Source organism: Epinephelus moara, chromosome 20 (assembly GCF_006386435.1).
Source record: "Epinephelus moara isolate mb chromosome 20, YSFRI_EMoa_1.0, whole genome shotgun sequence".
Taxonomy (NCBI): Eukaryota; Metazoa; Chordata; class Actinopteri; order Perciformes; family Serranidae; genus Epinephelus; species Epinephelus moara.
The window spans coordinates 23,115,655-23,140,082 of NC_065525.1; the positions used below are offsets into that span (position 1 = coordinate 23,115,655).

Below are 24,428 nucleotides of genomic sequence, written 5' to 3' on the forward strand. Positions count from 1 at the left end.
CGACCCCTGCAGGGTTAGGCCATGGCGCCACCCAGTTTGGTTGCATACCACCTGCGTTGGCTGGGGCCTCCGGCTTCTCCACTGCAGCAGCCTAGGTCATACAGAAGTAGGCGGGCTATGGCAGCTAACCTTTAGCTGATCAGGATCAGTGTGGCTGGGTTGATGGTATGTTGCAACAGGGCGTTCATTCATCAGGCTCCACCCACTAAACCCATAGAGTCCAGTAGGGGGTGGAGCCAGTGTGAGATAGATGAAGATTACGATATTGTAACCCTAGTTCTGTTAGCAGCCCTCTACCGAAGTGCCCTGTCGCTCCTACGCTGTCTGCCGAAGACAATTCCGAGTAGTTACAGTATATACCTTCCATATAAACTATGGGGTCTGCAAATATTTGGGTGAGTACATCCTGTTTGGCTGGCTGTGTTTATGTAAATTTATGTGGGCAAAGGTGTGCTTGTGATTGAAGGAGAGTATTACCCATAGAGTCCAGTAGAGTGCTCCACCTGTGCTGATAGAACTAGGGTTACAATATCGTAACCTTTGTTTTGTGATGTTTTTGCTCGAATAACCTATAAGTGATAAAAATGGAGACATTTCATGATTCATTTTGTTTTTTTAAGACACACGGACACAAGATAATAGAAAATGAGTGACAACACATACTGTCTTGAGTCAATAACCATAGTTCATACTTGCCACATATGTCCCTTTTTGAAAATGCCAACTAGCAGAGTTTTGTAACTTTGACAGATGGCATACTAGAGTCCATGTTTTAACACAATGGCTGCAGTGGGAACAATTAGTCTCCCAATTATGATGACAACAAATCCAGCGCGAATGTGGGAGAGCAAATCAAAAGTTAGTACATCACTTAAATTTGGATAATTAGTGAGGAATGACTGCAGTAATTGGTTTTACACATCACCACCTAACCTGAATCAACCAACATTATTTCTACTTAAGAGTCTTGTGTCTCTGTCCAAACCAATTATATTAATCCCTCGAACTGTCTGAGCTATACTGTGGTCAATACTCTCCATTACTCTCCACCTGTCCATTGTAACGCTCTGTGCACCTCATGTATCGACCACGATGACGACAGACTGCTGGGGTGTGAACATGAATTAAGCAGGATGCAGCAGCAGTCGTGCCATGAAGAGGTTGACTGATGCTCCATGATGACTCCCAGGGTCATTACATGACAGTTAAGTTGATAGATGTCATCCACAGAGAGGTAATTCTCCTTCTGACAGGCCCGCCGTCCTCTACAGTGATGGAATGCGGATCTGATGAATGCCTTCAAACATTTTCCAATCCTGGTCTGTTTTTAGGCTGAGCAGCCATCTTTAATCAGGCCATGTCAGATGAGCTGCGGACCACCAAAATACACTGTGGAGACAATGAAGACAGAGACAGCTGACTGAAACTCAATGGAAAACCACAATAGATACATCTGGGGTTTAATACTTTGTATTAAAGATATACCACACAGGATTTCACTAAAAAACAACAGACTCATACAGAAGTAATCCTTCTCAATCATCACTTACGACCCATTAGGCGTGTATGATGGTGTATTATTCTGCAGAGACTCTGCCCTCTGCCAGTAATTTTCTCGTTTTCTTCCTATTTTCTGTTTTCACGACGTTTATAAGCCTGGACCCCCACAGTGCTCAGGTGAGGCCAACCCGGTCTCACTCCAAAGTCGTCAAAATCCGCCGCTTGAGCAGTGACTTGCGGTGTCAGACACTGACAAAAAAAGTCGTCCTTTAACATCAGCATGACACGCAGCCAGTTGCCTTTATAGTTTAACGGCGCCTGGCGGCATCAGGGGGAAAGAAGAAAAATAAGGTAATGAAAGTCCAAGTGGGGTGGGCAGAAGGGGTGGTGGTTGGCACCAACAAATACCGACTTTCACCCGAGATAGAAGGTGAAAGCCAAACCCTGTTTTTTTTTTTCCTAAACTTAACCGTGTGCTTTTGTCACATAAAGCCAACCATGTACGTTTGTTTGTTGAAGGGAAAAAAACTTAAATTCATGTTGTTGTAGTTCGTTTATTTTGAAAGAGACAATATGTAAACGGTAAATTTCCTGTGAAAACAGAAGTGTATTATGAAAGACGACAATGCATGGAACGGGGCAGAACTTGACACTGTGTCCCAGGACGTCAACAACCAACACACACGTTGTATCTTGATATGGAAAGTCCATGACCAAATGTCAATATGTGACAAGGTCAGAGTGAGAATGTGTTGGTGAGGCCGAGGCTTTGTAAAAAGGTAGCGACTAGGTGTCAGACCAAAAGCAGCTGGCATCCAAGAATCACAGCACCACAAAAAAACAAATATAGCAAGGTGGAACGCCAAACAAAGTGATTGGTTGGCTTTTACTTTCACTATTTGCAAACAGTAACTGACAATCCTCCATATTATACCTTTAATCTCTCAATTATTTTTCAATTGTGGTCGATACAATGACAGAAAAACAATTTTCCCAGACCCAACAGGACGTCTTCAAATTGCTCATTTTGTGCGACCAACGGTCCAAAACCAACGTGTTTAATTTTTAATAATAAAAACTGAGAAAAACAGAAAATCCTGATGTTTGAGGCGCTGGAACCAGCAGCTTGGCATCTTTGCTTGATAGAAACTTCAGTGAATAATGAAATTGAAATTAAATCACAATTATTGATTCATTTTCTGTCAATTAGAGCAGTTAATTAGTAGCTCTCATGTTCCAAACCATTTTTGGAGGTCTTATTGTAGTAAGATGCACTGCATGTGTAAAATAGTCCACAATGCGGAGCACTCCCACTGTAGACTTACTGTGGTGCTCAAAGGTTAAAAGCTCTTTTAGTGGAGAATCCCTTTGGAGTACCCACTGCACATGAGAGCACAGTTTAGTAGTGTGTGTGCCCCTGAAGCACACTACTTCTTGTACGGGTTAATCCAATTTTCATCATAAATGTATTTCTTTATCTATTACAGCCTGTGGATTGTGAACTACAAAACACAGAGCTGCACTTCTTCTGTTAAGCAAAGATCAATACTTGTGCGGTTAAGGCTTTTTTAATTTCAGCTGTCTGTAAGGTTCAGGAAATCCATTTCTATGTTTCTAACATGATACAGCCTTTACCCTTTGAACCTAATGCATGAAATTGATTATTAATCAATACAGGAAGGGCTGGTTTCTATCTGACTGTGTGAACGGAACATCAATAGTCATTTGAGATCGGAGTATCTGATTATTGATTTTGAATAGTAATTGGCGATAAAAGCAGTTCAACACAAGTTAAGTCACTGTCACCCTGCACGGATATTTTACCCAAAATTTCTGAAGTCTGTTTCCACTGAATGGACAAAACTGAATTGTTGTGCTTTTAAAAGATTGAGGGATGTGCATCATGTCTCAGTGGATATTTGGCTGTTGTGTTTTGTGATATCTTTTATGTCCTATTTATGGATCATCAGTCTCTCCCGCCTAAAAAATACATCGTAAATAATTAATGGTCACAGCCCATTGAACCCGTTAGACTGTCAGAAGTCTGGGACACCATGCCTGCACACGCGTAATTGTTATGTGAGGGTCAAAATAAAAGTAGTACGCTTTTCATAGATTTAAAAAAGGAGTACACACATGCTGTCCCACAATTCATGTGACTCCAATTCACATTCCCTCGGCACTAATGAGTTGCACTGTACTTATTTGGCATTAGAGAGGGAGAACGAAACAAAGTAAGCAGATGAATTAACTGATAAACCTCTGATCGTGTGCAGGTCTAATATGGGATTCGTTGTTCTGTGATAACAAAGCTTCTGATACCCACCTCTCGAAAAAAAGAATTCACTCCACATGCACATACAGTGTTTCCCCATACATGTGAGATTCACGTCAGTGGTGCAGCTGTGTGTTCTGTGGGGTGTACTATAGACAGATAAACAAGCACACACACAGCCACACAAAGAGGAAAAAAGAAACAACAGGCGCACAGAGGGCTGGGTTGTGGGGCTATCTCTCCTCTCAGTGTACTGCGGTCCATCGACCCTGCATGGCTGCTCTCAGCTGGATACGTGTCATCCACAGCAGCCCTGCCTGTTAGGGGGAGAGCGAGAGCTGTGGAGGGTGTAAGGGAGGTGGAAATAAATGGGGAGAGTGGAGTGAAGCACCAGCGAGGAGAGGGTGGGAGAGGAGAGGAAGGATGCAGGAAACAGGGGATGAAACACGAGAAACAAAAGAGGAGTGCAGCGATGCGTACGCAGCCTACTCACTGACTTTAGATTTGAACAGGGTCAGAGGTGAAATGGGGTTGTCTGTCAGATGTTACTCTGCATCATAGCTCCTAGGGAGAAGGGTCGGTAGTCAGCCTCCTCCTCTATCTGATCCTCTCTCCTCGTCTTTTATTGACAGTCAGGTTGTTTTCTGGCTGCTGTGTACTCACCTTATGTGTGTCCCCCATCTCTCTTTAATAGGTGTCTGTGGTGATGTTGCCATGTGCCAGCTGCCATCTGCTCTTATCCTTCTTTATTCAGGTAGGACATTTAATGCCTATAAGTCATATGTGTAATAAATATGCATGTAAATGTGTTCTTCCTAACTACATTTAGAATATGAACATATAACTCTTTATAGGAATGGAATGTCTGGAGTGAGACAAGATCAACACCACGCTCATATCTGCCCATTTGATGTAAGACTCCAACAGCTGGTTAGCTTAGCTTAGCATAAAGACTGGAAACAGGGAGACAGCTGGCCCAAAGGTAATAAAAGCCCCCTACCAAAACCCGAAGATAAATCAGACACTGGCCACAATGCAACAGGCCAAAACATGCAGTACAAGTTGACCATAAGCACCACGCCAGCCTGGTCTCACTTCAAGAGTATCAAATACATCACTTGGGCACCGTTCAGTCTATGTGAGACGCACTAAGCTTTCCATCAACTCCAAAGTAAACCCATTTGTGTCATTATCAGACTCTCAGAGCAACAAGCATAGTCTGAAGAGTATAAAAGACCACTCAAGGTGGGTGGATGGGTCTAAGAAGCACAGGACTTCCACCCAGGAGAGTGGTTTCGAGAACAACAAACAACAACATTGGTTATGGCAAAGTAGGGTGTTTTTTAGTGAACCTAACCCAGTTGACATTGGGCAAGAGGCAGGGTACACCCTGGACAGGTCGCCAGACTATCACAGGGCTGACACATAGAGACAGACAACCATTCACACTCACATTCACACCTACGGGCAATTCAGAGTCATCAATTAACCTGCATGTCTTTGGACTGTGGGAGGAAGACGGAGTATAGGGGAAGACCCAAAGTGTCATGGGGATAACATGCAAACTCCTCACAGAAGGGCTCCCCCACTACAGTGTTCAGACCGCCCACCCCGGGTTCAAACCAGGAACCCTCTTGCTGTGAGGCAACAATGCTAACCACTGCTGCCGAAGAACCAAGAACAATCTTTTCCTAACCATAACAGTTTTGTTGCCTAAACCTAACCACTGACCCCTTCTGCTTCAAAATACAATGCAACAGACTAACCCCGGCATTATTTTAGTAACATCCTGAGCTTCTGCCCAAGCAGCAAAATATGACAAATAGGGGGATGAGATCGAGTTGACCAGGTAGCAAGCTGTCAACAACTATGGCAGCATTAGTTGTCTTCAAGGTGGGAAGCGCTGACATTTGAGGTTTGAATGTTGGCCGCCAAACAGAAACTTTTAAATTCAAGAGGCTATCCCAATTTCAGATTCTGGGTTTGATTTCCAGACTGCACAACCTGTGAACGTGATGGTGTTTGTAAGCCAAACCTCAGCCTCTTCTCACCTTTTTGAATGTCATCTCTCTGACAAAACAGAAAATGTATGTTCACTGTGGTGTGTTGTACATAATGAGTAAGTTTCAAGTCTGATTTTCATACATTTTCATACATAATCTGTAGCCAGTGGCTGCTTGAAAAGAGAAAAAAATCCATTCATCAGTCTGATGTAAGTTGTATTATACTTTTAATAGATAGTACTTAACTTGCTTTCTAATAAAGGGGCACAAACATGCAAGAATACTATGGTCCTTAAAATGCCTGCAATATACTCTGTCCTTTGTTAGCCTGCTCGGCCCGGCAATATTTTCGATAATAAAGAAAGAAGGCACAAGAAATGAAATACTTTCTGCACTACAGTGTGTGCTTTTCTTGCACGGTTGCTCTTGAGACAGGAAGCTGGGTTTGGGCTCTTTCCAAGAGGTTATAATGAAGCAAACATTCAATTTCAGTGGACACCGTGACAGGGGTGTAAAAATGCTGGGAGATATTATTTGGCACATTTCTGGGAAATTGACTTCAAGAGCCGCCAATTACATTAAAGCATATCGTCAAAGTAAAGCGTCGAGCGAAACTGTTGTCGGAGCCTCAGCTCCATAAATATACAATTTTATATGCCACAGCACACACATCCATGCGTATGCACTTGTACACAACTGCACGCACAATCAAAACAAGAACACAGCCACATCTGCAGCCTTGTTGCAGTGTTGTCCTCAAAAACTGAGCTCATTACAAAGTTCCCCTTTGTGTTAGTTTAAAAAGTGGTCTCTAATAATGATGTAAGTTTGTTTGAAGAGTTTATTTCCAGGAACAGATATTTCAGTGGAATACTGGAAATCATTCAAAGGGGTTCTGCCTTTTTTTCCTGCAGTACACAAACACACATACTACGGACACACACACACACACACACACACAACTAGCATGTGTGACAGCTTGGAGAATGGATATAAATCTTTCATAGATGCCATCAATTTCCTTTCCAAAAAAGAACAGGCATTAAGTTGAATTATATATTTATCAAATACATGTCAGGTAGTCTCCTGTGGGATTTTGACAGGAAACAACTTTTTAAAGAAAACTCATCTGGTACAAGAGTGACAAGACCGTATCAGGGTACAGCGTACAAATTTTACTTGTGGTTCAAATGGGGTAGAGGCACTCCAGCCCCCTCTGTAATAACCATTCTGTGTGTCTCCATGTTTCCTCAACACAATAATCTAGATCTCTGTTGGTTGAGAGGGAAGGAAGCTGAGACATAGAAATAGTCCGCTTTTAGGTCAACCCCTCAGAGAAGCAGAGGTGTGTGTTTGTGCATGTGTGCCTGTGTGTGCGTGTGGGGGTGGGTGTTTGTCTGGGTTTGTGTGTTTGTCTGTACGTGTGTGTCATATTACAGAGCAGAGTGGTAAAGGTATGGCAGCCGCCTGCAGAAAAATCTGAGCTGCCTGCATCTAAGGGAGGCTTTCATCCTCCTACCTGCCCACCAAAGAGGGGAGGCATACACTTTCTCTCTTTCACACACACACATACACACACACACACAAACTGGAGTTTAGGCCAGAGATGCCAGCAATCAACAGAAATTTCACTACAAGCTTGCTCCTTGGTCTAGATTGATTTTCATAGTCAAAACGTCAACCTCCAGCTTCTGTCTTATCTCTCCTGAGGACTGGAGGGACTGCAAGGGAGACATGAGAGACAGAATTTAAAAGAAGAAAGTAATTTCTCTTCTCAGGGCTTTTACTGACTGTGCATTAGGTAAATAGTTTAAAAGATATAAAGACAGACAGAAAGAAAGAGAGGGAGGGATAATGGAGAAAGAACAGGTTATTTATTATATCTTTGAGCTGAATCTTTGAATCTTTGGACAGCCAGTACTATATTTGCATAAAGTTGTAGAACTTGCAAGAAAAGAAAGGTCAAAATCAATGCAGCAGGGGCTGAGATATACTGACTTTAACACCCCATTTCCACTTGGTATTAACGTGGAATATATATCTTGATATCTTATCTGAGTGAGGGGAAAATGCAAGGTGTATAATGCACGCGGAACGCATTGCAATCAGATTGCTATCAGATCGGCCGGACCCCATCTGGACGTGGTTTTGTAACTGGATCTCTTACACGTGTAAATGTAATCTGTATTTTGCCTTATTCTTAGCAAACAAGATTAAAAATCTGCAGCCATGTTAGCAGCTCTGTGAGGCTGTACTCAGGCACAGTGGTGATTTGAGATAAATGCTAATGTCAACTTACCAACATGGTCTCAGAGAGCATACATTGACGCTGATGTTTATCAGGTATAATGTTAACTATCTTAGTGTGTTAGCATTTGCTAGCATTTGCTGATATGACAGCCCAGTTGTCAAGAGAGAATGTTCGCGTTGCCTGTTTCTCCAAACCATGGATGTGTTACATTTAAACATTTCATACGTACTGTAGCATATTAATAGCCTGGAAATCCAGACCCAAATCTAGAAAGATTTAGGATCTGGCTATGAGTAATGAAAATGGCCCAACTCGAGGGGCGGCACCAAGCATGCATTTGAAAATATCACTGCACGCAATTGGATAACACGACGATCAATCAGAACAATACATGGGGTGACGTATCCAGAGCGCTACCAGCGGAGCTAACTGGTAGATTAGACTCTTGCCGTATCCAGTCGGCAAAATAGCAAAAACGTCCTTCTTGCAAAGGAAAGATTAGAGCGCCGTCTCCTGTTCCTCTTTTAGAGAAAAAGCCAAGTCCGTTTCAAACAACTGGTGTTCATCCGTAGCCATCTTGCAATTTTTACAGATTGATTCCGGACTTCGTCGTCGCAGCGCTATCGTCATCTGTTTAGCTCACCTCTGGCCCGCCTATATCAGATACACCGATGTGATTGGTGCAGCTTGGTTTCATGGGCATAGGTAATGAGCATCATTACTGATTGCCAGAGTGACTCCCTGGCGAGAACTCTGGATTTCCAGGATAGCATATTAATGTTTCTAAAGTTGATATACAAGCTGACTTTGCCATCAGGAGGTGGATGACGTGTTACGTATGTAAGACACTTGCCAAGCTGCAGACCACTGTTCGAAACTAACAAACAACATAGTCGGGTTTTTGGGTTTTTTTGCGCCCCTTCACAGTGTTTCCAGTGATGTTTGTGGCGCGGAACCTGAGTGTTTTTAGTGGCACATCATGGCCATTCCTAGCAGCGTTTGAGCCGTACAAGCGGGTTTTTTCCAGTGGCTTTTTTGCCACTGAATGTTAGTGTTTTAAAGAATAACTCTGGCATTTTTCAACCTGGACCCTATGTCTTTGTGTAAATTGATCAAAGAGACTGATGTGAACAACAATTTTCAAAATTGTTCTACTATAGAGGGAGCCAGCAGCTCAAACATCATCACTGTATGTCCATTAAAAGTGGATATTTTTGACACAGAGTGGCTCCGATTGTTACTGGAAGTTTCTGAAGTGTCTCTTTACCTTTACCTTTCACTTGATCCAGTCTGTTTGTTATTGCCTCCTTAACCCGAAGTCTCTTTCTGAAATATCACAAGATGTCACTTTGTGCAGATAAACAGTGGAAACCAAGTGTGAGTTTCAGAGAGAGTATAATAACCAGAGTATTTAATAACCAGAGTATTTTACAGTAAACATCATCAGCTGACGTTCATAGTATAAAATAAGTGATATCAACAAGCTGACACTATCTATGCCACAGTATGTGTGGTGGCAGAATACAGATGTGAGGGAGTATCAGAGTTACTGTCCGCTGGGGACAATGAATGTCTATTAAATTTCTCGGCAATCCATTCTAAAGGGACATTATACAACTGTAGTACCTCTGTGCAGGATACGTTTACTGACTTTGACATGTAAAATATGTGGAATGCCCCTTTAAAGATATGATCACATGCTTCATATTGTTTATTAAAACAGTTGAGGCATAACGTGAACATGGAGGATGTGAAGAAGACAGTCAAAACATGCAGTGATAGCTTTAATTGAGTTGTAAACTGTGATAAGTAGCATCAGCTGTTGTGGGCCTCATTGTTGTCAGTTAGCTTCTTTCATGGTAAAATACATTCAGTCCTCACACTGTAATTATGCAGAGGAGAAGGGGAGCAATAAATCTGATAATACACACACGCACGCTCACACCACACACACACATATACTTAGGGGTATAAACTCATGGACGAGCAGAGAATTGTTGGAACAGAGATCAGATTAGAGAAGCTTTTCTGATCTGTGGCATGAGAAGGCTGGGCTCATGTATCAACCAGCCATCTAAGCTGGCTTATCCTGATACAACCAGGGGCAAACACACACACAGACACACACACTTACAAGAAGAAAGTTTACTGGGTGATGTAAGGGAGGGAGGAGGGGTTGGAGAACAGTGTGGTACAATCTCCAAACAATTCTATATCCCTTTTAGTCATGGCCTGGCTTTGGCTGTGAAGCGGAAACGTCTTTGAGCCCTTGTTAACAGTGTCCCCAAACTTCACTAAAGGTCTGCTTTGCTGTTTTTATACTTTAGAGTAACTTAGAAAAGTATTTCATTGTGCAGCTCCTGTCAGCTTTGTGATTGGTCCTGTGGCACATGGATTGACTTGAGTTATGTCTCCTCTTTCCGTCCCAACAGGACTGATGTCCAGATGGTGTGCCCCTCCATGTGTGGTCCAGTTCAGCTCTCCCTGACCGTTTCATGGGCCACAAACCGACCCAAGCATCCACGGCCACTGCTTGACTCAACCCCACCGCGCACCACCCTTAACCCCTCACCCCTAACCTCCACCCTCAGCCCCCCACCTCCCTCTGCCTCACTCTCTGTCAAGCCTCTCCTCACATTTTGACAATCCTTGCCCTCCTTGAGCCCAACATGGTGGCCAGCATTCCCGCTCTAATCTTCGTCATGATGTTTCGAGGCGTCTTGCTCTCTGTCGGAGACCCGCCTCAGTCCCGCCGGGAGATCCGCATCGAGGGAGATCTGGTGCTCGGTGGTCTGTTCCCGGTGCACGAGAAAGGTGCTGGGATGGAGGAGTGTGGGCGTGTGAACGAGGACAGAGGGATCCAGAGGCTGGAGGCCATGCTGTTTGCCATTGACAGAATCAATAAGGACAGCACTTTGTTGCCTGGGGTGTCCCTCGGGGTCCACATCCTGGACACCTGCTCCAGAGATACCTATGCACTGGAGCAGGTGGGTCAGCATGGTCACTGTACTTAAACTCTCCATGTGTCTCAAAGGGAGATTCCAAACTGTATTTAAATACACACTGTTGAGGGCATACTTTTATCTTAAGGGTATGTCACCTGCCATCAACTTACAGCATTTCATATGTGCACAGGGTGTTATCTTATATATGTTTATCAAAATCACTTAAAGGAGTACTTCCCCTGCAAAACGATCAATTGTATATGAGTTACTCACCAACAAACATGCAATTACAAACTCTCACAGAACTTGTCCAGTATAATCAAAGTCACGTTTTTCCAGTCGCATGCTCAGTACTCAATACATGCATGGCCAAGTTTTTGGTAAGTAATAAGCGTAGGTATAGATGTATAAGACTTAGATTTCTCTGTAGAAGTTGAATGAGTGTTTGTGATTGGATGTTTTGATATAGTTTTAGTTATAGTTTTGCAGTTGTTAAATATGGACCCCAGTGACTTAAAGTCATGAAGCATGTTTGCCTTTTTTGAATTCTACCTTCACCATGGAGGCATGCGAGAAAAAAGTTTTCTTTACAGATTCAAGGTAACACACTGTGAGTAACTGGGGCTGGTTGCAAAAAACACCTTAAGTTAAGAGTTTAAGGTTTTATCATAATAAAACCAGTTGCACACAACACCCTTAAGTCTTCTCCTTCAGGTTCCCTTAAAATGTTCTCTTAAGTATTCATGGTTTTCTATTTGTCTTAGTTTTATACTTAAGGAATCCCTAGACTGTTGCACAAAAGACCTTAGCAACCAAGGCATGGTTAAAAAAACTTAAGGTACCTCTGAGTCTATCTTAACTCCAACATGATAGAGTTTATGGTGATTAATGAAAAAAACTAACACACCCTAAGAAAAGTGTTCTATGACCAGGATAACCCAGTGGATATGCTTTTGATTTGAAACTATAGATCTGACTAAATAAGTTTTCGTTGCTTCCTCCTATAATCGTTTTTTGGTATTTGGGGATCAAATTTACTTTGTAGATTTTGCTTTCTATGATTATACTCCTCCAGAAGTTTAATCTCTTCCTCCTCTGACAAATGTGGTTTTCTTTTCATCTTTTCTTCTGCCATTTTTTCACTATCTAAGTAGAAGCCAACTTTGTGAGACGGTAACAGACATCACAAGCATGAGTCCGTGCAAACAAACAATCTCCATGGAAACTTTTACCATTGTATAAGATAAGATACACCTTTATTGATACCATAATTGAGAAATATAATAATGTAATATATATAATATGATATAATAATATATAATGTATAATCTCTTTCAATGCAGTTTTTCCTTAACAATGGAAACCTTTTAAGGGATTCTGTGCAACTGTGTAAGTCCCTCAGCTAAGGAGAAATTAAGCCTTAAGTGTCATACTGAAGGAGAAAACTTAAGGTGTTTTGTGCAACTGGTCCCAGATAGTTAAAAAATGTTCATTTTGCAGGTGAAGTATTCTTTAAGCTTTCAAGTGCACAAGATGCTGTTTACCAAAAAAATTAAGATATATCATTAGTAGTTTACCAATATACAAGAAGCCACTTTGATAGCTAGTTTTGTTGCCTTTGAACTGTATTTCCAAATGTTCTCACAGTTGTTTAAATACTTATAATAATATAACTCTAACTAATATGTGGTGATTTCTGTATGTGTATGACAGTAGTAAAAGTAATGAAATCCTCAACAAAAGAACACATCAGACTGAGATAATGGCTCAGTTAGAGCATTTACTGTATCCTCTAAGACAGTCTCCTACTTTTGTGTTGCAGAGACCTGAGTTATATCTGCATTTACCTGCGAATGCTGATACAACTTTTTAGATACAGCGCAGCTCAGAAACAGTTTGTTTAATTAGCTGTCTGTTCTCCTGTGCTGCTGGGCGACTTGAACTTTTGCTACATGCTGTATTAAAATAGTTGCTCTGCAAAGTAAGTTGTGGTGTCAGAAGTAAAATGTGCAATGTTTCCATTTTAAATGGAGTAAAAAAAAATGATATAAGGTCTCATTAAAAGGTAATATTCAGGTAAAGTAAATGTACCTCGAAATTCTATTTTATCCACGACGGGTAAAGGATCTTGCCTCGAATGATAACAGCAAATCCTTGATGAGAAATAGAGATTGAAGCTATTTGCGATGAGGGAAATGAGCCGGATATAAAAAAATAAATAAAGCACTTTCCCCTCAGGGATTGTTATCTTCAAAAAATATATTGTATCTTATTGCAGAGCTATTTGGGGATGATGCATTCAGTGATCTTTTACAATGAGCTCTTTGACTGATTGCATAAACCCTGGATTCCTGACGTTTGGTTTTCCTAAGTGGGTTGCCAGTTCATTGCCTGTTTGTCCACAAACCAGCAATATGTTATGTGTTTCGGTCTCGGGGGAGTTCAGTTGCAATTTTGGACCATGTTCTGAAAGCATTTAAGATCCCCTAGTGTAAAGCAATCAGCTTTTATAGTCCCTTCACAAAGATAGAGATATCACATCACAGAAAAGTATCAGTCAATCTTTATTTATATTGCATATCATATGAAAAGCGTAATGCAAAGTGTGTCAGGCTGATTAAGAATAAATAGATTATATAGAGCATATGGTGCCCCGTATGTTGCACAGCATTTGATTTGTAATATCCATGTGGGTGTGCTTCCTAGGCTCTGGAGTTTGTAAGAGCCTCCCTCACCAAGGTGGACGACACAGAGTTCATCTGTCCAGACGGATCTTACGCTCTGCAGGACGACAGCCCGCTTGCAATCGCTGGAGTCATAGGTGGATCCTTCAGCAGCGTCTCCATACAGGTAACGCACATGCAAACACATTATCTAACTTTAACTTCCTCCATGGCTTCTTCTCCTCTTTTACTCACTCAAGTGTGCAGATGCTGACTTCCAGAGATGTGGCAGTGCAAGTCCATGCCTGTGTGGCTGCATGTGTGTGTGTACTTCTTTCTTAGAATCAACTTTTCCATTGGTGTGTTCTTGTGTATCTCCCTGGCTGTTGTAGCTCTTGTCACAGAGCAGGGTAATTTGCATAGTTTAGCATAAAACCTCCTTCTTCCTTACTCCTCTGTGACTGCACAAAAGCATCCTCCTATCAGTCCTTAAATCCCTAATCTCTGCAACTGTCTCTCTGTCTTCTCACCCTCTCTTTTTCTCTCCCTCTCCAGTTTTATGTATGTCTCTTTTTTTCCCTGTCCCTTAAATCTTTGCTCTCCTCCTTCTCATCACTGCCTACTTCTCTTTTTTCTCCTTCTTTATATGCATTCAGAGGCATCCCTCGCGGCTATTTGGGGAGAGCTCAGTGTATGCTGACCTCAGCCCCCTTCTTCTCCTCCTCCTCCTTCCTGGGGCAGCCATTGTTAACACATCTGCTCTGTCTCTTGTCCTTCATCACACATAATTATCCCTTGTTTTCTCCCAGCTCATCCCTGTTGCCCTTTGTTGCCGTTGCTGTTGTTTTTACCTGTCTATTCCGAGGGCAGCACTGTTTACGAGACCCGAACTGTGCTCTGCTTTCTGATCTCTTGCCAGTGAAGCTAATCCAGCTACTCCTTCATGCCTCTTCCTACTTGGCCAGTCTGTCTGTTGCTTGTAAATGAAGTAATAGGGAATTATTTTGTGTTCAACCATGCACAACTAAACTCCAATGTTTTGAGGGCATTTACATAGCGGGCATCATTCCTCCCCTCCGTTCGCACACGTGTGTGTATGTGTCTCCGTGTGTCTGTGTGTGTGTGTGTGACTTGCATTCCAAGCAGAAAACACACAGCAGCCCTCCACTGCACCAATTTTTTCCTCCTTCCCTTTCATTTTTTTTTCTACTCGTCTCTCATATTCAACCCATTCCTACAGTACATCTCCCTTCCCTCTCTCTCTCTCCCTCTCTCACTCACAGGAAGGGAGCAGCTTTCACTAACAGAGTAAACTCTCCATGTCCCTACAGACAGGCCTCTTAGCTAGCTGTAGTCATTGTTCAGTGGCAGGTAATGGAGCAATGCGGTTACATTTTGCAGCGTGACCTTCCCTGACATTTAAGTCAACTGCCATCTTAAAACCATAAAACCTGCCCGAAGTACTATAAGCAGCCATCCTCGTGTGTATGCGTGTGTGTGTGTGTTTCTACGTCAGTGCAAGTGTCTGTGTATGTGTCGACCTGCTCTTGTGCACACCAGTGTATATATACAAGTGTGTTTTCTAATCTTGTACATTATTAGTCTAATGAGATTCTGACATGTTGTCAAAATAGCTCATCAACCGAGCTATGAATGAAATATAGAAAAGCGCAGAGTGATGCGCTCTAAAAGGATTAAACTGAGGCGAAAAACAGAATGGCTGTGTATTTTCTGTTTATTTGCGTGTGTGTGCATGTTGGAGTGTGTATGCTTACATGTCTTTGTGGGCGTGAGAATGTGTAGCGATTATATTTCCGCTGTTTGTGTTGGTGTCTGTGACTAAAATTGTAATGAAGAGAACAGGACCAAACTCCAATCAACAGTAAAAGGGAATATTATATGGACATCAGTAGACCCCAGATGATGTCCATCACTAATGCATGAGTCAGTGATTTATTGAACTCCTGTCTGCATGTGTGCGTGCGTGCGTGTGTGCGCTGTTTTGTGTTTCTCCATGTGCCTATAAGCTTACACTTGCTGCATTGTCTTTTATCTTCAAATAATCACATTATGCATGAAGCAATTTCCATCAGAAGCAATCGTCTTAATACATTCTAATTTTTCCTTTGATAAAAAAATACTAATTCCAATTATTTTTGTGGGTCATATTTCCAAGTTTTTGTCAATGTGCCAATCGTTTTTGATCAGAGATTTAATACTTGGTTGTAGACTGTAGAGCGTGATGCACACAGATATCTGCTCTCCAATACAGATGGTCGGTCAGAGGGAAAACACTCTAACACAATAACACTCCCCGTGCAGTTGCTGCACATCTTTGAATATCTGTGGATGAGCAGTTTTATTGCAGTTAATAGTATTGTACTTGATGTGTTTTGACATAATTCGCACGCACATTTTCTCTGCTGGCTGACAGTCCTTAGGCAGACATATTTACTTGCCAGCTACCAAGAAGGAGCTCTCTTCTACAAAGACACTGACTGATTTTTTTGTCTTACTTGGTCCAATTGGAGCGTATTAGAGACAGGATTTCCCTACAAACTGAAACACTAGTTTATTGTGTGGGATATCCACTGTTGATCAGATATTTTTTTTTCATCAATTCAGATTTGTTTTAATCAGATCTCAAGTCTGAGTATGCGTGAGATGACTACGACCTCTGAACACACCGTTACGAGGTGGCATCACATTTGTGTTTAGGCACTAAAACTACTTGTTTAGGTTAAGAAAAAGTTTGTGTTTTGGTTAAAATAACTAAGCTTGTTATGTACAGGAAGTAAGTATATCGTAAAGCAACATACTTACATACAATGGTTCAAATGATACCCTACAAAAATGCGTAGACAACAGCTGATATGATATCCTGTAAATCAGTGTTCCATGAATGACATTACGTACTTAATGTAAAGTTCCATAGATTAGGTTTAGGCAAATTACTGTGGTTAGGTTTAGGAAAAGAAACATGATGACGTACCTTAAAAAGACTCAAACTTTATTTAAAGATCCCGCAGGTCCGAACATCAGTCTCCCAGGAAAAGTCCTGTGTTTTGTGACCCCAACATCACCCAGATCTCTCTCCTTACAGGCACTGCTTCTGTTTTTCCTCCCATCAGTGCACTGGTCACATGATCACAGCTTTTCCAAATGTGTTGGGTATACACGAATGACAGGCTCATGATTATGTAGATCAGTGGTTCCCAGCTGGTCCAGCCAGGAGGTCCAGCTTTCTCCTTAGTCGTTAGTTCAAGGTCCACACAGTTTAATATATTTCGCATCATACTTGGATTTGGCCATGTTGTCGAGCTAGTTTGCTGTCTCTTGTCAAGTAGCTGTCCATTAGTTACTCACTCTACAGCAGGACACTGCACTTTAAACGTGCCAGAAATTCACTGTACTTCAAAATAAAGTGTGTTTTTACAAACTTGACAAGTTCGCGAGTCACTTGCAGTCCATTTAGAGGGACCAGTGACCCACTTTTGGACCACGATCCACCAGTTGGGAACCACTGATGTAGAATATTTACAAACTTTGGTGCAATAGTTCTCTTAGGGAAAAGTATGAGCAAGTGCATGGGGACACTCCATTGGCACTGTTTACATGGTATCAGCATGTAATGTCCACACAGTATGTGCCACCAGGTCATGGGTCATTTCATGTGTTTCTGTGGGTTGGTTGGGCAACTACGTATACCAGAGATAAGCCAGAGAAATGGTTCATTCTATTAATTCTAGCGTGGCTCTTAGCAAAATCCACATTTTACATTCTTCACAGAGAGGTCTGTCATCGCATGTAACACACACACACGTTTTAGTTTTTGAGTTGCTCCACCACTTCGTCTATGTATCCTCCAGTTTCCCGCTCTCTGTGTGTACTGCTTCTTTCAAGTGCTCCATTAAATTAATTGTACAGTAATTGGCTGCGTTGCTGCCACCTCTTAAAACATTTGCATTGTAAACACTACAAGGAGCTGCTTGAATGCATTCAGTCTCCAGTTTAACGCAGTTCCACACCGCAGCTTATAGAGGAGACTTTCCATAAATTAATCAGAGGTTGATGGGACAAAATACAATAAGATTCAGATTTGATTCAAGTTTGAATATTAAATTACAGTGTTCACACATGACAACAAAACAAATTGTGATCAAAGTCAATCAAGTCAATTTGAAGTTGAGGAAAGTTACATGGTCTCTAAAGGACTAATTTAGATGGATGCATTATGGGAATCATCTTTTAAGGTCATATGGAGATAATGTTGATAGTTTCTAAAACTAAAATGTTTATGTATTTACTCTGAAACAAAATCATTGGCAAAAAAAAAAGTTATATCTCCATGTGCTGGAGACTCCAGTCCAAAAAAGGGTTATCAATCACTCAGTGTTAAGTTCCTGTGATTCATTAATTTTACAGGAGTAGGTTTGGAATAATTTCTGCTGATTTATGTCTTATTTTGCTGTATCTCTCCCAACAGGTTGCCAATCTTCTCAGGCTCTTTCAGATTCCTCAGATAAGCTACGCTTCAACCAGTGCCAAGCTCAGTGATAAGACCCGCTATGATTACTTCGCCCGCACGGTGCCCCCTGACTTCTACCAGGCCAAAGCTATGGCCGAGATCCTCCGGTTCTTCAACTGGACATACGTGTCCACTGTGGCGTCGGAGGGGGATTACGGCGAAACCGGTATAGAGGCCTTCGAACAAGAGGCACGCATGAGGAACATCTGTATCGCCACATCAGAGAAAGTAAGGCATGGAATAGAATATAATAGAATAAGAGTTTATTTCTGCATGAGTGTAACCATTGCTCAAAGCAAGATACCCAAAAACCTCAAACTTTAATCAGCAGTGTCACACTGATGTATGGCCTGAAGCTGTACCACTAACAATGAATGGGGCACTACATTTTTGAGCTCATAAAAGTTTGTCTCCATGTCTTATCTTGTCTTACACACAAATTGAGTTTATATTACACTGGTGTTATCAGTTGTGAACCAGAAAATGAAAGCTTATCTCCGAGAACTCATTCTGGGTACGTTCACAGTCACATTTTTCATCTCATTTGCTACGGAGGTGCATGATGGTGTGAAGTACAGACAGCATTTTTTGCTTGTTTCTCTCTGTGAATGACGGGGATAAATAATCACACATAAGGGCCGCAGACCTATCTGGGCATAGAGGGAGCATTTATGGTACACATGTCATTACATTATTGTCCTCTTTCTGGCCAGGTGGGACGTTCAAACGCTAAGAAGTCTTATGAAGCTGTGATCCGTCAGCTCCTCCAGAAACCCAATGCCCGTGTGGCCGTCCTCTTCCTGCGCAGCGATGATGCCAGAGAGCTGCTGGCAGCTGCTGCTAGGCTTAACACCTCCTTCATCTGGGTGGCCAGCGATGGCTGGGGTGCACAGGAAAGCATTACCAAGGGAAACGAGGTCACCGCTGAAGGCGCCATCACACTGGAACTGGCAGCCAATCCCGTGCCAGAATTCAACCGCTACTTTCTCAGCTTGAACCCGGTCAAAAACCATCGAAATCCCTGGTACAGGGAATTCTGGGAGCAGCGGTTCCAGTGCTCCTTAGGTGGTGGAGGGACAGGAGGAGTGGGAGGCGTTGGAATGGGAGAGACGTCTCTCCCACTGTGTGACCTGGACTTGTCAATGGACAAGAATAGCTTTGAACCAGAGTCCAAGATCATGTTTGTGGTTAACGCGGTGTACGCCATGGCTCATGCCCTCCATGAAATGCAACGGAGCCTGTGCTTCAACACCACCAAGCTGTGCGATAGCATGAAGGCACTGGATGGGCGCAGACTCTACAGGGATTACATCCTTAATGTCAGCTTCACAGGTAAGAGAGCTGGAGCGTGGCGAAGGGAGTGAGGAGTCCCAGATAAGGTGTTCAAGGTGGATGAAGAGTGAAGAGAAGTGAATGTTGGGAGAGGAAGTTGGGGAGGAAAGGGGAAAGATAGCAAGACACAGACAGGAGTGTGAGTGCGTAGTTAACAGTCCGCTCATGAACAACTTGTTGTCCTCCTCAGCCAAAGTAGCCAAACCACGGAACATAAAAAGTACTGAGACAAATCCGCTTAATTACTATGTATTGTCAGAGCCAGCCGTGCCATTGACACCTATTACCCATGCGTAATTGATACGACACTACAAAGTTGCTTTGAGGAACGAGAGCTGCAGTTAATCCGTCAGCCATATTCTTCTCTCTTGCACTAATGAGATTGTGTGTGTTATAATAGCTCCTATAGCAGGCTGCCTGTCTGTCTGTCAGTCTCTGTAGAGTTGGGAGAGAAGAGACAGAGGATTGGCTTGACTGACAGATGGCGTACAAAGGGAGCGTTATAAATAAACTGCTGTGTCTCGGGGACTGACACAGGTTTAGAGGTGCTTATTCCTCCACCAACCGTGACCAGGAGAAGACATCAAAACAGCCTAACAAACAGCACTAACACGGCAGCTTTGCCACGAGACACTGGGGAGAGAGCAAGGAGGGATGGATGGAGGACGAAAGAATGGCATCACATAAGGAGGGAGGGGGGAAGGAAGCTTACAGATAAGACTGACAGGCAGACTAAAATGAGAAAAGAGAGTTTGGGGTAAGGTAAAAGGGAGTAAGACAGAGAAAGAGATAAGGAGGGAAGGAGGGAAGGAACAAGGGAGCACTGAGGCAATGCTGGAGTGGGACAGCGTGCGTCAGCAGAAGAAGAGGATTCTCTTTGAAATTCCCCATCTTCATTTCTGCTACAAATCAAAGGACTTGGAGCATTTCTGCATGAGAGGAGGGAGACAGAAAGAGGGAAAGAGAGAGGAAGAGTGTGAGTAAGATAGAGAAGGGAAGGAGAGAAAGAGAGGAAACAGTCAAGGCGGTTTGCAGTCGCAGCCTCCGGTTGGCACAGATGATAACCACTCCCTTATAGGATGCATAGAGAGTGGGGTGGAATAGATATGCAGATTCACACATAGAAAGTTAAAAAATGTGTGGAGTAAGTTGGAGAGGAGGTGTGAATCCCGCTGTGACTTCCCAACATCTCTGTGTCTGATCATCTTTCTCCCTAACATTCCCCTCTCCCGCTCCCCTCCCTTCTGTTCACCACTGATGTATGTCCATGAGGCGCATGTCTTTACTCTGGGAAGAGAGTAACAGCATGTACAAGGATCTCGAGTTCTTTACAGCTCAGCGTCAGCGACGACGGTGACAGCATGGCAAACAGCTTTATCGGTTTAAAAAATTGCATTCAAAGAGCCCTCGCTGATAAGAGGAAGAGGATGTTGACGGTGGCGGCACAGTTAAACTGGGAACTGTGGCGCGGTTTGCTCTGAGCTGTTGGTTTAGCCCCAGAATGACGCACTCACACTGCTGTACATATACATCTTTCCATCGACACTATGTAAGGAAAGGAGCTGAGGTGAGCTGAGGTTGAATGTGGGGTATAAATACTGCAGCATCACCATCCGCAGTGCTCTCAGTCTGAACTGTAGCAGACGGAAAACCAACACTTTTCAGCACTCTCTATCTCTCTGCCACCTCCTTCTCTCACACACACATGCACATGTTCATTCAACACTCAAAGTTTGATCTCACTTATATCTAAACACTTCCCAATATTAAATTAATATGCCCCTGTCTTTAACTTTTCACTCATAACACAGCGGATTGTCTGTAGCTGTAATAAGGCTGTTTTGTTGTGTGTTACTCACAGCGTATGTGTTGCACTGAGGCAGTATGTTGTGTGGTTAGGAATGTGTTTTCATATGCCGCTCTCTTCATCTTGTCTCATCTCGCTAGTTGCTATGGTAATGAAGCCGACACTATTGCCAATTGTTGAAGTGATCTGGTAGATCATGGGAACTGCTCCCTACCATCTAAGTAGTAGACACAGGGGCGCATTTGTGCATGTTTATGAGGCCTCACTTCATAGTCCGCACACACAAAAAACACACGTACGTACACGCAAGAGACACGAACACGTGCAACACTCAGCTTTTTTTTTGCTTTTTTTTTTTTTACAAAGAGGCAGCTTGAAATGCTCGTTGTTTTTGTTGTTTCTTTTTTTTTTTTTTTTACCAGCATGAAATTGCAGACACCCCCAACCCACACACTTCTCAAAGCCATCATTCAACTCCCACCCACCCACCTCCCCGATCTGCAGCAAACATATCAGTATATACACACATGCACGCAGTCTTCTGTTCAAATAGTGGTGATAGATGTGATATTCCCCCTTCTCTGTGCTTTTGTGTGTGTATGTGTGTGTGTGTGTGTGTGTGTACGTGTGTGTGTGATATGTCTGTGTTAGCAGAGGCGGTGTGCCTTCAGGGCCATATTGAGCAGCGAGCTCACTGCAACGTTTAGATGCTAGAGAACAACCTTCACTCCTCTCCCTCATTTTCTCCTCGCACTCTTTCCCTCCGTCTCTCTGCCTCTGTCACTCCGTCTCTCCGTCTCTCTCCATCTTCCCGTCTGTCTCACTCTTCATCACTCCATCTCTGTATGTATCTCGCTCTCCGTGTCTCCATTTCTCACCCAGAAAGTGTCCTACTCTCAGCCTCTACATTCAAAAACAGCACATCCCACTCAGACTTCACAAGGTTGCCTCTCCTGCCTCCACCGCCTCTCTGCGCCGGTCTGTTCCTCCACTCCTTCACTTTGCTCATCCCTCCATCCATCCTTCACCTTTTCTCTATTGATTCCTGCGTCTAAAGGCTTTCCTCCGTCCACCTATATCTCTGCTGCCGTCACACCAGCTTCTTGCTTTTCTCTCTTGCTATCTCCTCCGTGTTTTTTCTCGTATTCTTCTCTGTCTTCTCCCTTGTCACTTTCCTCTTTTCTTTGCCCTTATCTTGTCTCCTGGCTCGTCCTCCCTCCCCAGCACCTCCTGCTTTTGGCCCGCCGTTTCTTTCTTTTGTCTCCTCTATCTCACCACCTTTCTTTCAGTCAAGCCTTAGCTCCTCTCCTCCTATACATTTCTCCCCCTTGTTCTAGACTTCCTTCTCTCCACCCTATCTGTCCGCTGTTCCCCCGAGGTCTGTTGGTCCATGGCCCAGGCAGCGCCTCCATCCCCCGGTGACTGAATCCTCAGGGAGAACAAATATAGCTAATGGGATCTGTCTGTGTGTGCGTTTGTGACATGTGAGTGCATCCCTGCGTCCCTATCTGTATATGCTCAGGGATGTGTGTCGGTGTCTTTGTGGGGCACAGATGTGTAAGGTCATCAACCCTCTGGAGGAAGAAAAAGAGGGACAAGAAAGGTTGGTCACACCATTAGCATGCAGAGCCGCTGTGTCCTCATGTTTTACCTGGAACAGGTGTGCATTTGTGCACGAACCTATATGCGGTGTTACTTTGTCAAGCTTAAATTAGGAGTAAATCAGGGATTCAGGTGAATTGATGCTTAGAAATACAATTCTCTATTCCCTAGCCAGCAACTAATCAACAACCAGCTTTTGAATTTTTAGTCACACACTCGCACAAAGAAAAGATTCACCCTCTCTCTATGAGTCTGTATACCTCACTCTCTCTTTCTCCACTTTCAGATTACTTATTCCTACTTATTCCTCCCAAGCCCCTTTGCCTCCTCTCTCTCTCTGCCTGCCTTTAATACCCACAATCCCCCTTGGGCTTCGCTTTAGCCCGACATGGCCGAGAACATAATTAATTTCACAGCTTCTGAATGAAAAGCCTGTTTTCACCATGCTTCTAATTAAGCTAGAATAATAAGGTGTTTCTCGAGTTAGCGGGAATGCTAAAAATGTGTCTCACAAAAATTAGGGATCTGGTTAGGGCTGCGTTATAACCACAGTTTGTCTCACACAACTTTATTTGCCTTTTTTTGTACTGTTATTTTACATTCTGTGGCCCCAGTTGTTTGATTAATTGCTTCTACAAAAATGACAAGTGGATTTTAGTAGACGATTCAATGAATCCTCTCAGATAAAGCAGCAGCATATTCACGCATTCACGAAGACATGGTCCACTTTTGGATGCTGGCGACACCTCACATGCATGGAAAGTTACTCAAAGCAGCGGGAAGTGCGGAGAGCCGAGCCTGCTATGGGTCTCAGCTGGACTGGACTGGGCCAGCGGGAAGTATTATATGGATGAGGTCACACAGAATAATCAATCATCACTGTTTCAGCGCTGAAGTCGTGTTATAGTATGTGTTAAGACACCGCAAGAAAGCCCACAAGCTGCTGTTAGGAAGCAGTCCCCACATTCAATTCTTCAAATGATGAAATTGGTTCAGTTCATGGTTCATCAAAGTTACATCACACAGAAACACGCTGCAGAAAGGTAGCTGAGGGACAAGCTTCCTTTCAGCTGCACTACCCACCACTTGTGCATCTGACGAAATCCAAATGCTTTTTAGTCATGCTAGTGACATGGCTGTATGGATGGCAGTGTCAGTCTGTCGGTCCAACACTTTGGTCCAGATGGAAATATCTCAACACTTATTGGATAGATCGTTGTGAAATTTTGTTCAGACATTCATGGATCCCAGAGAATAAATCTTGCATAAATTGGTGGTCCCCTGGCTTTTCCTGTAGTGCCACCATGCATTCAAATCTCTCAGTTCTGTAAAACATCTGAACACCTACCTGTTGGATTGACATAAAATGTTGCACAGACACACAGTACCAAGAGGATAAGGCCTACTATTATATACTATCTCCTGACTGTTCCTGTTGGGCCGACTACTGGATGAACTGTCATGAAACTTGGTACAGACGTTCATGTGCACCTTAGGAAGAAATGAAACTTTGGTGATCCCT

General features: G+C 43.0%; 1 protein-coding gene across 2 annotated transcripts in view; it reads left to right on the forward strand.

Annotated features, from left to right (window-relative positions):
* The window catches only part of grm3 (glutamate receptor, metabotropic 3), a 48,493-nt gene that overhangs the window by 8,772 nt on the left and 15,293 nt on the right, over positions 1-24,428 (forward strand). For both annotated transcript variants that reach the window (XM_050073129.1, XM_050073130.1), the window contains 5 exons: positions 4,470-4,529; positions 10,462-11,016; positions 13,681-13,824; positions 18,124-18,393; positions 18,879-19,497. In XM_050073129.1, coding sequence (XP_049929086.1) covers positions 10,699-11,016; positions 13,681-13,824; positions 18,124-18,393; positions 18,879-19,497 — 1,351 coding nt within the window. In that variant the 5' untranslated portion in view covers positions 4,470-4,529; positions 10,462-10,698. The remainder of the gene's footprint in view (positions 1-4,469; positions 4,530-10,461; positions 11,017-13,680; positions 13,825-18,123; positions 18,394-18,878; positions 19,498-24,428) is intronic.